General features: G+C 49.9%; 1 protein-coding gene across 3 annotated transcripts in view; it reads left to right on the top strand.

Annotated features, from left to right (window-relative positions):
- Positions 1 to 2: 2 nt before the first annotated feature.
- The window catches only part of LIG1 (DNA ligase 1), a 53,859-nt gene continuing 41,386 nt past the window's right edge, over positions 3 to 12,475 (top strand). For 2 of the 3 annotated variants that reach the window (XM_054462024.2, XM_063657250.1), the window contains exons 1-5: positions 3 to 318; positions 4,344 to 4,417; positions 7,103 to 7,192; positions 7,949 to 8,084; positions 12,280 to 12,406. In XM_054462024.2, coding sequence (XP_054317999.1) covers positions 4,401 to 4,417; positions 7,103 to 7,192; positions 7,949 to 8,084; positions 12,280 to 12,406 — 370 coding nt within the window. In that variant the 5' untranslated portion in view covers positions 3 to 318; positions 4,344 to 4,400. The remainder of the gene's footprint in view (positions 319 to 4,343; positions 4,418 to 7,102; positions 7,193 to 7,948; positions 8,085 to 12,279; positions 12,407 to 12,475) is intronic. The other variant, XM_054462023.2, reaches the window with a different exon arrangement.

The raw sequence follows: 12,475 nt of genomic DNA, 5'->3' as shown, positions 1-12,475 counted from the left end.
ACTCCTCAGACCCTCAGCCACACCCGCTCATCCAGGGCGAGGGAAAGCTCGGGCATTTTCCCAGTGTGCTCTGCGGGAGGGCTCGCCCCACTTCACCCCTTTTCCCGCCCTCCTCCCATTCGGGAGACTACGACTCCCAGTGTCCTCCGCGCGACGGCGGCGGTGCGGGCGGTGCCCAGGTCCCGCCCCTAGGCTCTGCCCCGCCCCCGCCCGCAGACGTCTGCGCGCGAATGCCGTGGCGCGAACTTGGGACTGCAGAGGCGCGCCCGGCGGATCTGAGTGTGTTGCCCGGGCAGCAGCGCGCGGGACCAACGCGAGGCAAGTGGGGCCGTCAGCAAGCAGATGGGAGACGGAGGGCGGCGGGTGCGCCGAATGCTTGGGGCCCATGCTTCGCCATGTCGGGGTGTCTGCAGAGGAGCGGGCGTGGGGAGGCTGAGGTTGCCGAGAGCGCGGTGGAGAGGGAAGAGCGCGGGCTGCGGGCCGCCGGAGGGTGCAGAGAGGTGTCCCCCAGAGGGAGAGGGGCCAGGTAGAGGGTAGACGAGAGACAGAGGCAGTTGGACGGGGCCTCTGAGAAGAGGCCCTGAGGGGCGAGTTCACCTGGAAGGGGGAGGGGCCAAGTGGAGCTGAGGGGCGGGGCCGGGGGAAAAATTGTGTGTGGGCGGGGCCAGCTGGAGAGCGGAAGGCCCCCCGAGGGGGCGGGGCTATCTGGGAGGGGGAGGGGCTGAAGGGAGCTGAGGGGCGGGGCCGGGGAGAGATTTGCGTGTGGGCGGGGCCGCCTGGAAGGTGGAGGTGCCGAGGGGCGGGGCTGGCTGGGAACCGGAAGTGCTGAGGGGCGGGGCCACCTGGAAGGGGCGGGGCTAGAAGGTAAATCGCGGGCAGCAGCATCACCTGGAAGGAGTGGGCCCTACTGGAGGCAGATGGGTGGTGTCAGGGAGAGGTCAGTGGTAAGGTCCAGGTCTAGGTAAAGGGCTGGTAAAAGATGGAGAATCATCTGAATGGGGAGAAGTCTGGCCTAATGTATGCTTGATAAAGGGGTGGAGCTTACCTCTTGTTTTTACTTTTTATTTTGAAATAATTATAGATTCAAGGAAGTTGTGAAAATAGTATATCCATCTTCCCCTAATGGTGACATCTCATGTAGTCCCAATATCGAAACCAGGAAATTGACATTAGTACAGTTCTGTTAACTAGATTACAGACGTTGTTCAGTTTTCACCAGTTTGTGTGTGTGTGTGAGTGTGATTGTGCATCTGTGTGCCCGTGCAGTTTGATCCCTTGTATAGATCTGTGTAACCCCCATCATAAATGTGATATAGAACAGTTCCCTCTCCACATAAGAACTCCTCCCCAGGCCCCTGGCAACCACTAATGTGTTCACCATCTCTAGTTTTGTCATTTGGAGATTGTTATGTAAATTGAATCATATATTATTAGGATGTTACCTTTTTTCTACTCTGCACAATGCCCTGGAGTTCCACCCAAGTTGTTGCTTGTATCAGTGCTTCGTTTCTTTTTATCAGTGAGTACTGTTTCAATGTACTCACAGTACCTTGAGTACCGTGGTAAGGAGGAAGGAACGTGGGCTTTGGAGCCAGCCACACCAGAGTTTGAAGCCTTGCCTGAACCCCAGCTATGTCCCCCTGTCCTCAGTACCTTCATCTATAAAGTGAGGATGATCTCACCTGTCTTGGAGGGCTGACTTGAGGATTGAGGGTATTTGAGAATGTCATCAGCCTGTCAGGCATAGAGTAGGTTTCCAGTAAACACTTATTTCTTTCTCCTTCCCTTGCAACTCAGTCTGGTGGTTAAGAGGTGAGCTGTAGAGCAGGCCGACCTGGGGTGGAATGTACTACAGATGCAGGTTTAAGTTCCTTTAAAAACCCCTCTGTGCCTTAGTTTCTGTAACAGAGTTGTTGTGGAGAGTCAGTATAATTGAGAATGTAAAGTACCTAGGCAGGTGAACACTCAGTAGGGATTGTAATAGTTTTCTCCTTTGCCCTCAGGGTTTTGGTGGCTAAGTCCCTAACCTGCTTTCTTTGTGAACTGTTTGGTTGAAGCATTGCTTACTTCCTGCTCCCCAACTGGCCCTGCGAAACTCTGTTTGGAAATTGCTGAGGTTTTTTTTTTTTTTTTTTTGAGGCGGAGTCTCACTCCATCACCCAGGCTGGAGTCCAGTGGTGTAGTCTCAGCTCACTGCAACCTCCGCCTCCTGGGATCAAGTGATTCTCCTGCCTCGGCCTCCCGAGTAGTTGGGATTACAGGCGCGCACCACCATGCCTGGCTAATTTTTTGCATTTTTAGTAGAGATGGGGTTTCACCATGCTGGCCAGGCTGGTCTCGAACTCCTCCCCTCGTGATCTGCCTGCCTCAGCCTTCCAAAGTGCTGGGATTCCAGGCGTGAGCCACAGCGCCGGCCTACTGAGTTTTTTTATTCCAAAATTGAGTTTGAGTTTCTGGTGCCAGCATGTGGCGGCCGAGGCTGTAGAGAGGAGTGGAGACTTAGAGGCGTGTGGTGCGGCACAGAGAGGACTGATTCTAGAAAATGAAAGGGGACTCCATGGGTTGAAGAAGATTTCTGTACAAAGAAAGGGAAAGTCAAAGAAAACCATTCCTGTTGCCCAGGCTGGTCTGAGCTGGTCTCAACTCAAGCAATCCACACAGAGGTCCTGCTAGTACTTTTTTAAAAAATATATTCATAGTGGAAGGAAATATAATGTAAATAATTATAATTACATAATTATAATGTGTAATTTATTTTCTTCCATTATAAATATTAAAGATATAGAAAATTTATAATTTTTTATATGTTTAATATTTATAATGGAAGGAAAGGCTCAGTTCCAATTAGAAGTTTACAAGAATAAAGTCGTAATTTCTTTCCTGTCAAATTTCATAGACCACTTGAGTTCTGTTCTTGGACTCCTGGGTTCTGTGGACCCCAGATTAAGAACGCTTTCTTTTCTTTTTCTTTCTCTCTTTTTTTTTTTTTCTTTTTTTGAGACAGAGTGTTACTCTGTTGCCCAGGCTAGAGTGCAGTGGCGTGATCTCACTGCAACCTCTGCCTCCTGGGTTCAAGTGATTCTCCTGCCTCAGCCTCCCCGGTAGCTGGGATTACAGGTGCCCACCACCACACCTGGCTAATTTTTGTATTTTTAGTAGAGACGAGATTTCACCATGTTGGCCAGGCTGGTCTCGAACTCTTGACCTCAGGCAATCCACCCGCTTCGGCCTCCCAAAATGCTGGGATTATGGGCAGCAGCCACCACGCCCGGCCTAGGAACCCTTTCATTAGAGTTACTCTAAACTGTGGAAGCACCAGTGACTGTTATTGATTTCATTAAATAATAGACTTGAAAAAAAAGTATTTAATTTTTAAAAATATATTTTGAAGGGGTAATGTATTCCGATTGTTCTGCCTGCAAAAGTATGTGTATTAAAAAATCTCCCTCCAGTGTCTGTCCCTCCTGAGGCGACAGCATCACCAGTTTTTTGTCTTCCAACAGAGATGTTCTGTACATATACAAGGTATGTGGCTACATTTATAGTCTTTCTTTTGTTTTTGTTTTTTGAGATGGAGTTTCACTCTTGTCCAGGCTGGAGTGCAATAGCACAATCTCGGGTCACTGCAGCCTCCGCCTCCCGGGTTCAAGCAATTCCCCTGCCTCAGCCTCCAGAGTAGCTGGGAATACAGGCGCACACCACCGCACCTGGCTAATTTTTGTATTTTTAGTAGAGACGAGGTTTTGCCATGTTAGCCAGGCTGGTCTTGAACTCCTGACCCCAGGTGATCCACCCACCTCAGCCTCCCAAAGTGCTGGGATGACAGGCGTGAGCTACTGCGCCTGGCCTATAGCCTTTCTCTTTTACACAGTACAGTAGCACACACCCTGTGATATTCTGCCCTTTGTTTGAAGTAACAGCATACCTTAGAAATTGTCCAACAGCTAATTTATGTAGACCAGCAGGTACAATTTTTTAAGCTTCCACAGTTGTTTTAGGGAATTATGTCATCACCTTAAAACAATTTTTCACTAACCTTTAAACTTAACTCCAAAAAATCCCATTTCGGGTCCTCAGTCTATTCTTCATATTAGATGAAAAACAGTCTTCTTATGGTAAAGGAGGCCTCTTTTCTTTTTCTCTGATTTGGAACTTTTATTCTTCACCAGTAAATCTCACCAGGAAATTATTTGGTTCATAAAAACAGGAGTTTCTTCTTGAAGGGGAAATTCGTGTTTCTGTTTTTTTTTTTTTTTTCTTTCTTTCTGAAAGAAAGGGTTTTATGTGTGTTTGGATCTCTGCACAACCAATCACCTCAACAAGTGTTTGGATTTCTGTTCCAGGAGCAGCTGACAGACGAAGAAAAGTGCTGGACTAGAAGGGAGAATTCTGACGCCAATATGCAGCGGAGTATCATGTGAGGACCCTCCCTTGCCCCTGAGTCTTTCATTCCCCAAGTCCTCTGTTTCTTTCTCTAAATCTGTACCAAAAAAAAAAAAAAAACCCTTACGTTAGATTTTGCGTTGGAATTTCCAGGAGTCGAGTAGTATGGAAAATGAGCTGTAGGATATGGAAGACAGTGTGTTGAACAATAGTTTTTAGTTGCAAGGAACAGAAACCCTAACGCAGTGGTTCTCAGTCAGCAGCAGTTTTGCTCCCCAGGGAACATCTGGCAGCGTCTGGAGTTTTTTTTTTGAGTTGGAGTCTTGCTCTGTCACCCAGGCTAGAGTACAGTGGTGCAATCTCGGCTCACTGCAGCCTCCGCCTCCTGAGTTCAAGTGATTTTCCTGCCTCAGCCTCCTGAGTAGCTGGGATTACAGGCACGTGCCCCCATGCCTGGCTAAGTTTTGTACTTTTAGTAGAGATGGGGTTTCACCATGTTGGTCAGGCTGGTCTCGAACTCCTGACCTCGTGATCTGCTCACCTCGGCCTCCCAAAGTGCTGGGATTTCAGACGTGAGCCACCGTGCCGGGCCAGTGTCTGGAGATATTTTTGGTTGTTACGACCTAGGGACACAAGGTTTGCCATTGGCATCTAGTGGCTAAAAGCCAGGCATGCTGCTAAATATCCTTCAGTTCATAGGACAGCCCCCCACAACACAGAACCATCAGGTCCAACATGTCAGTAGTGTCTAGGCTGAGAAACCTTGTGGTAATGCAGTCTGGCTTCAGGAAGACAAGAAAGGGTGTGACTTGACTTATGTCATTGAAACCTGCTGGAGTAAACAGCCTCAGGCTTGGTTCGATCATTTGCCAAAAGTTTCTCCCTGGGAATCTGTCTCTCTCCATTGTTCAGCTCTGCTGTCCTTGAGGTTGTCCTCACCCTGAGGCGGGCTCTCCCCTGGTTAGCGGTCCCCATGGAAAGAGGGTGTTAGAGCCCAGTTTCACTGGCCCAGCTTGGGCCACATACCTATCCCTGAACCAGCCACAGGGATGCAGCCTGGGTCATGTGTCCACCCCTGGTCACGAGCAAAAGGGCCAGCCCACTCAAATCATGTGTACTGTGAGAACGTGGGGTAAGAAGCATCCGAAGAGGAAAATGGAGGGGCTGTTAGCAGGAGGAGAAAATGGATGGAAGAGAGACCCAGACCTGGGCGGTAGTGGCTTACACAAATCCTGGGTTCCATTTTTCTCCCGTGATGAGGAATCTGGGGATTATCTCTCCAGGGCTGATGGTGCCTTCGATTGCTTTCTGTCCCCTTGCTTTTGCATGATTTTCCTTTTCTTTTTTTTCTTTTTGAAGATCAAATAAACTTCTTATTCTGAAATAATTTTAGAGGTACGGGAAAGTTGCAAAGACAGTACAGAGAGGTCCTGTATAGCCTTGCCCAGTTTCCATTGTCAGTATCGTACATTACTACGATCTGTTTCTCACCACTGATACCAATGTCAGTACATTACTCTTAACTGAACTCTATACTTTATTATTCAGATTTTACCAGATTTTTTTTTTTTAATGTTCATGCCTTCCAACATTTTTTTTTTTTTTTTTTTTTTGACACGGAGTCTTGCTCTGTCATCCAGGCTGGAGGGCAGTGGCGCGATCCTGGCTCACTGCAAGCTCCACCTCCCAGGTTCACACCATTCTCCTGCTTCAGCCTCCCAAGTAGCTGGGACTACAGGCACCCGCCACCACACCCGGCTAATTTTTTTTGTATTTTTAGTAGAGACGCTGTTTCACCATGTTAGCCAGGATGGTCTCGATCTCCTGAACTTGTGGTCTGCCCATCTCGGCCTCCCAAAGTGCTGGGATTACAGGCGTGAGCCACTGCGCCAGGCTCCAACGTTTTATATTTAGTTGTTTGCTTAATATTTGTGCCCTTCACCAGAGTGTCAGCTTCTTGAAGGCAGGAACTTCATGTGTCTGGGTCACTGCCAAACCCCTCAGGCCCAGAACAGGCCCTGGCACATAATAAGTGCTTAGGCCAGGTGCAGTGGCTCACGCCTGTAATCCCAGCACTTTGGGAGGCAGGTGGATCACCTGAGATCAGGAGTTTGAGACCAGCCTGACCAACATGGTGAAACCCCTTCTCTACTAAATAAAAAAAATTAGCCAGGCGTGGTGGTGGCCACCTGTAATCTCAGCTACTCAGGAGGCTGAGGCAGGAGAATCACTTGAACCTGGGAGGCGGAGGTTGCAGTGAGCCGAGATTGTACCATTGCACTCCAGCCTGGGCAACAAGAGTGAAAACTCCATCTCAAAAAAAATTTTTTTAGGCTGGGCGCGGTGACTCATGCCTGTAATCCCAATACTTTGGGAGGTCAAGGTGGGTGGATCACCTAAGGTGAGGAGTTTTGAGACTACCCTGGCCAACATGGAGAAAACCCGTGTCTACCAAAAATACAAAAAAAATTAGCTGGGTGTTGTGGCGGGCACCTGCAATCCCAGCTACTCGGGAGGCTGAGGCAGGAGAATGGCGTGAGCCCGGGAGGCAGAGCTTGCAGTGAGCTGAGATCGCGCCACTGCACTCCAGCCTGGGCGACAGAGCGAGACTCTGTCTCAAAAAAAAAAAAAAAAAAAGGAAGTTATAGGATGCAGCATAGATAGGCAGGGTATTGGTGCTGTTATTCTCCTTTTTTTACCCCCTTTTATGCTCCTCTAGGTCATTTTTCCACCCCAAGAAAGAGGGTAAAGTGAAGAAGCCTGAGAAGGAGGCATCCAACAGCAGCAGAGAGACGGAGCCGCCTCCAAAGTATGTCACAGGGCCGGGATGTGGTGAATTCTTTCCTTTAGCAGAGTCAGGATTGTCTTGGTTGCAAGTGTTCAAAGCTAATGCAAAATGTCTTGGGGCCCAAAAAACTTTTTCAGCCAGGCGGCCGGAAGTCCAAGAGCAAGAGCAGCTGCAGGCACAACTGGATCCAGGGCCTCGGAGTTGTCTGTAGGTCTCTGTTTCTGCAGGTCTTGGCCTCGTTCTAGAAGCAGACATTCTCCATGATGCAGAGAAGCTGGCCACTGGCCACGTCTTTATGCTGTCTCATCTAAGTAGAAGACAACAGGACTCTTTTTTTTTGAAATGGAGTCTCACTCTCGCCCAGGCTGGAGTGTAATGGCATGATCTCAGCCCACTGCACTCCAGCTTAGGCGACAGAGCAAGACTCCATCTCAAAAAAAAAAAAAAAAAAAAAGGAAGGCGTACCAATAGATGCTGGAGACCAATGGCAGCCTTAGGCAGGGACTCCACTTGCTCCTCAGCATCACCCATCACAGGGCAGGCACTCTGGAGGCTTCCAGAGATGTGTGATGGGTGGGTGAGTGGATGAGTGGGCGGGTGGATTAATGCATTGATGGATGAAATGATGAGATTCGCTGAGGAGACAACTAGAAAATGTTCATTGGATGCTTGAAAGGAAGGGGAGGAAACAGCAAAGAAACCAGAGTGTTTGCGGGCAGTGCCCCCACTCTGCCTGCTGTAGTCGCCCCTTTACACCCCCATTTCCCCACCTTCCAGGGCGGCACTGAAGGAGTGGAATGGAGTGGTGTCCGAGAGTGACTCTCCAGTGAAGAGGCCAGGGAGGAAGGCGGCCCAGGTCCTGGGCAGCGAAGGGGAAGAGGAGGATGAAGCCCTTAGCCCTGCTAAAGGCCAGGTAGGTCCCCATCACCCTGCCCATTTTTACCAGAAGAAACTAATTCCCATTAGCCTCTGGAACAGAGTGCAGCAGCTGTTCAGGAGAATTCTGGAGAAATTGCCCGGGAGAGGTGGATGCGTTTCCTGGTTGTGTCAGGTGCAGACACGACCTGGTCCTAATTGCCCCTGCCCTAGGACCTCGGGTGGTCTCCTTCACCACGTTAGGTCTTGGGTGCCTCACCTGTAACATGCAGCTCCTGGTAACGCCTTCCTCATAGGGTAGCTGGGAAGATGAAATGAGTCGATTTACATACAGATCTGAGAATAATGCCTGATGTAAAACGAGGGCTCAAGGCCCAGCACAATGGCTTACGTCTGTAATCCCAGCACGTTGGGAGGCCAACGTGGGAGGATCACTTGAGGCTAGGAGTTCGAGACCAGGCTGGGCAACATAGCGAGACCCCATCTCTACAAAAAAATGTTTTAAAAATTAGCCAGGTGTGGTGGCGCATGCCTGTGGTGCCATCTCCTTGGGAGGCTGAGGTAGGAGGATCGCTTGAGCCCAGGAGTTCAAGGCTGCAGTGAACTATGATTGTACCACTGCACTCCAGCCGGGGTGACAGAGCAAGACCTTGCTTCAAAAAAAAAAGCAAAAAAATAAGGGTTCAAAAGTATATCTAGTCTCTCCTGCGGTCAGAGGGCTTTTTAACTTCTCCAAATACATTGGATCACCCTCTTCCCCTGTTTAAGTCACTTAATGCTTGTTCATTGCTTTGTGGATGATGTCCAAAGTGTGGTGCTGCTTATTCTGTCAATGATGAGGTCAGGTCCTATGACTCCCTGCCCAAACCCCCTGGTATTACCACCACAGGCCAAAGCCAGACCTTGTGGAAACCTACCAGGCCCCTTCTGCTCCTCCGCTCTTCCACCTGCCCATCACATCTGCAGCCGCATCTACATCTCTTCCTCGGCTTGCTCCATCCTGGCTTCCCACACCCACCAGGGGCACTTCCACCTCTGGGCCACTGCCTCTTTTCCCAGCCTAAAACTCTCTTTCCCAGATACACACCTGGCTCAGTCCCCTGCTTTCTTCCACGCTTTGCTCAGATATCACTTCCTCAGCGAAACTTTCCTCACCACCTATGTTAGCTTCCCATTTGCTGCCATGACAATTGACCACAAACGCAGTGGCTTAAAACAATGTCAGTTTATCGTCTTACAGTTTGGGAGTCGTGAGTCTGAAATGGGTTGCACTGGGCTAAAATCAAGGTGTCAGCAGGTCTGCGTTCATTTCTGGGGGCTCTAGGGGAGAATCCAGGAATTGCCTTTTCCAGCTGCTAGAGATCCCGTTTTCTCCATTTTCAAAGCAAGTGGCTGAGGGCAGTGGCTCACGCCTGTAATCCCAGCACTTTGGGAGGCCGAGGCGGGCGGATCATGAGGTCAGGAGATCGAGACCATCCTGGCTACCATGGTGAAACCCCGTCTCTATCAAAAATACAAAAAATTAGCCGGGTGTGGTGGCGGGCGCCTGTAGTCCCAGCTACTCGGGAGGCTGAGGCAGGAGAATGGCGTGAACCTGGGAGGCGGAGCTTGCAGTGAGCCAAGATCGTGCCACTGCACTCCAGCCTGGGTGACAGAGCAAGACTCTGTCTCAAAAAATAAATAAATAAATAAGCAAGTGGCATTGCCTCCTTCTGTGCCTTTCTTCTGTGGCCACATCTCACCCTGACTTTCCTCTCCTGCCACCCTCTTCCACTTTGAAGGCCCCTTTGACTATATCAGGCCCACCTGGATAGTCCAGGCTAATCCCACTATCGGAAGGTCAGCTGATTAGCAACCTCAATTACCCTTTGCCATGTAACCTAACATATTCCCAGATTCCAGGTATTAGAATAGAGATCTCTTTTGGAGCTTGGACTTTACCCTGAGGCTTCTGGGGAGCTAGGAGGAGCTTTGGGCAGAAGAGAGGCAGAGCTCATTTAGTCCTGGGCAGTGTTTAAAATATTCTTCTGGCCAGGCACGATGGCTCACGCCTATAATCCCAGCACTTTGGGAGGCTGAGGTGGGTGGATCACGAGGTCAGGAGTTCGAGAGCAGCCTGGCCAACATAGTGAAACCCTGTCTCTACTAAAAATACAAAAGTTAGCCGGGCATGGTGGCACGGGCCTGTAGTCCCAGCTACTTGGGAGGCTGAGGCAGGAGAATTGCTTGAACCTGGGAGATGGAGGTTGTGGTGAGCCGAGATTGTGCCATTGCACTCCAGCCTGAACAACAGGGCGAATCTCCATCTCAAAAAAAAAAAAAAAAAAAAAATTATCTGAGACCTGTATCTCCATCAGGGTCTCAATGGGAGACAGAAACCATACCAGTGATTTGAACAGAGGGAGTTTAAAGGATGGTCACTAGGTATGCAGTTGTTAAATAGGTAACTGAAGGGATAAAAAGAGAACTAACTCTAAGGCATCATGGAGGTAGCAACTGCGGGGTGCAGTGACTATCCCTGTGGCTTTTGAGCTGAAATTCACACCTCTGTGGCGGGACTGCTGGCAGGTCTCTGAGCTTAGAGAAGGTGCCCTGAGAGCCTGCGACTCTGATCTTTCAGGAAGGGAGCACTGGGTGGGAGACGCCAGGGTCTCTGATCAGGTACCAAGTGGCAAGCCCCCTGAGCGTTAGAAAAAACTGTCAGTGGGATCCAGCAGCTGCCCCCGGCAAGCCGGCTGTGCCTCCAATCATGCAGTACCCTCTGCTTCCCTCCACTGGCACTGCCTGATGCCGAGGTGGCGCCAGAGCAAGGAGATTTGTGGGGTCCCAGTCCTGGCATCACGAGGGAGACTGGACAGTGACAGGTTTGGAGCTGAAAGAAAATCACTTAATAACTGGCACAGGGCCCCGTAAGAAGATAAGTGAGTGGTTGAAACTGAGACACGGTAGCAGTGGCTTAGGCAAGACGCAAACTTATTTTTCTCTCTCCTGAGTGCGGAGTCCGGGATTCATGTGACTGTCTCACAGGGTCAGAGGCCCAGGCTTCCTCTGTGCTGTCGTTTGCTCTCTGTAGATGCCCTTGTCCCTGTGAACATCCATATTCTGCCAACAGGAAGAGGCGGGCACCCCACTCAACATTAAGTGGGTGTTATTTGAACCAGCAAATGCATGTTAGTCCATTTTGCGTTGCTATAAAGGAATACTTGAGACCAGTTAATTTATAAAGAAAAGAGGTTTATTTTGGCCCATGGTCCTGCAGGCTGTACAAGAAGCATAGTGCCGGCATCTGCTTCTGGTGGCCTCAGGATGCTTCCAGTCATGGTAGAAGGTGAAAGAGGAGCAGGCGTGTCACATGGCAAGAGAGGAATTTTAAACAACCAGCTCTCATGTGAACCAGTAGAGGAAGAACTCGGTTCCTAACACAAGGAGGGTACAAGCCATTCATGAGGGATCTGCCCGCGTGACCCAAATGCCTCCCGCCAGATCATACCTCCAACATTGGAGACCAAATTGCAACATGCGATCTGGAGGGAACAAATATCCAAACTGTATGGAGAGAAGGCCGGGCACGGGGGCTCACGCCTGTATTCTCAGTGCTCTGGAGGCCAAGGCGGGAGGATCGCTTGAGCTCAGGAGTTTGAGACCAGCCTGGCCAACGTGGTGAAGCCCCATCTCTATAAAAAAAATACAAAAATTAGCTGGGCGTGGTGGCGGGTGCCTATTATCCCAGCTGCTCAGGAGGCTGAGGCAGGAGAATTGCTTGAACCTGGGAGGCAGAGGTTGCAGTGAGCTGAGATCACGCCACTGCACTCCAGCCTGGGCGACAGAATGATACCCTGTCTCAATAAATAAATAAATAAACATAAAACTATACGAAGAGGTGTATATCATTTCCCCTGACATCCCATTGTGTAGAGCTGGCCAACATAGTGAAACCCCGTCTTTACTAAAAATACAAAAATTAGCCAGGCATAGTAGTGCAGGCCTGTAGTCCCAGCTACTCGGGAGGCTGAGGCAGGAGAATCGAAGATTCTGTTACTGCAGAAAACAGAAGAGCTATGGGGGTCCTTGATGGGACCATGAAGAGGCCAGCTCTGAGTTAGGGCTGAGACCATAGGGTCAGAAAGGAGGGTAGACACAGAGAGAGGTTTCAGTCCCCTCTACTCTCAACTTTTGGGAAATGGAGTCCCTCCTTCCCCCGCTCGCTCCAGAATTGTTCTTTCCTCTTGCAGAAGCCTGCCCCAGACTGCTCACAGGTCTCCCCGCCCTGTCCTGCCACATCTCCTGAAAACAACGCTTCCCTCTCTGACACCTCTCCCATGGACAGTTCCCCATCAGGGATCCCGAAGCGTCGCACAGGTGAGAACACACGGGCCCCTGCCCCTTCAGTCGCCTGCCTTTGTTTTTTTTTTTCTTTTCTTTTTTTTT

The sequence above is a fragment of the Pongo pygmaeus genome, chromosome 20, assembly GCF_028885625.2.
Source record: "Pongo pygmaeus isolate AG05252 chromosome 20, NHGRI_mPonPyg2-v2.0_pri, whole genome shotgun sequence".
NCBI classification, from domain to species: Eukaryota; Metazoa; Chordata; class Mammalia; order Primates; family Hominidae; genus Pongo; species Pongo pygmaeus.
This window is presented reverse-complemented; position numbering and strand designations above follow the sequence as displayed.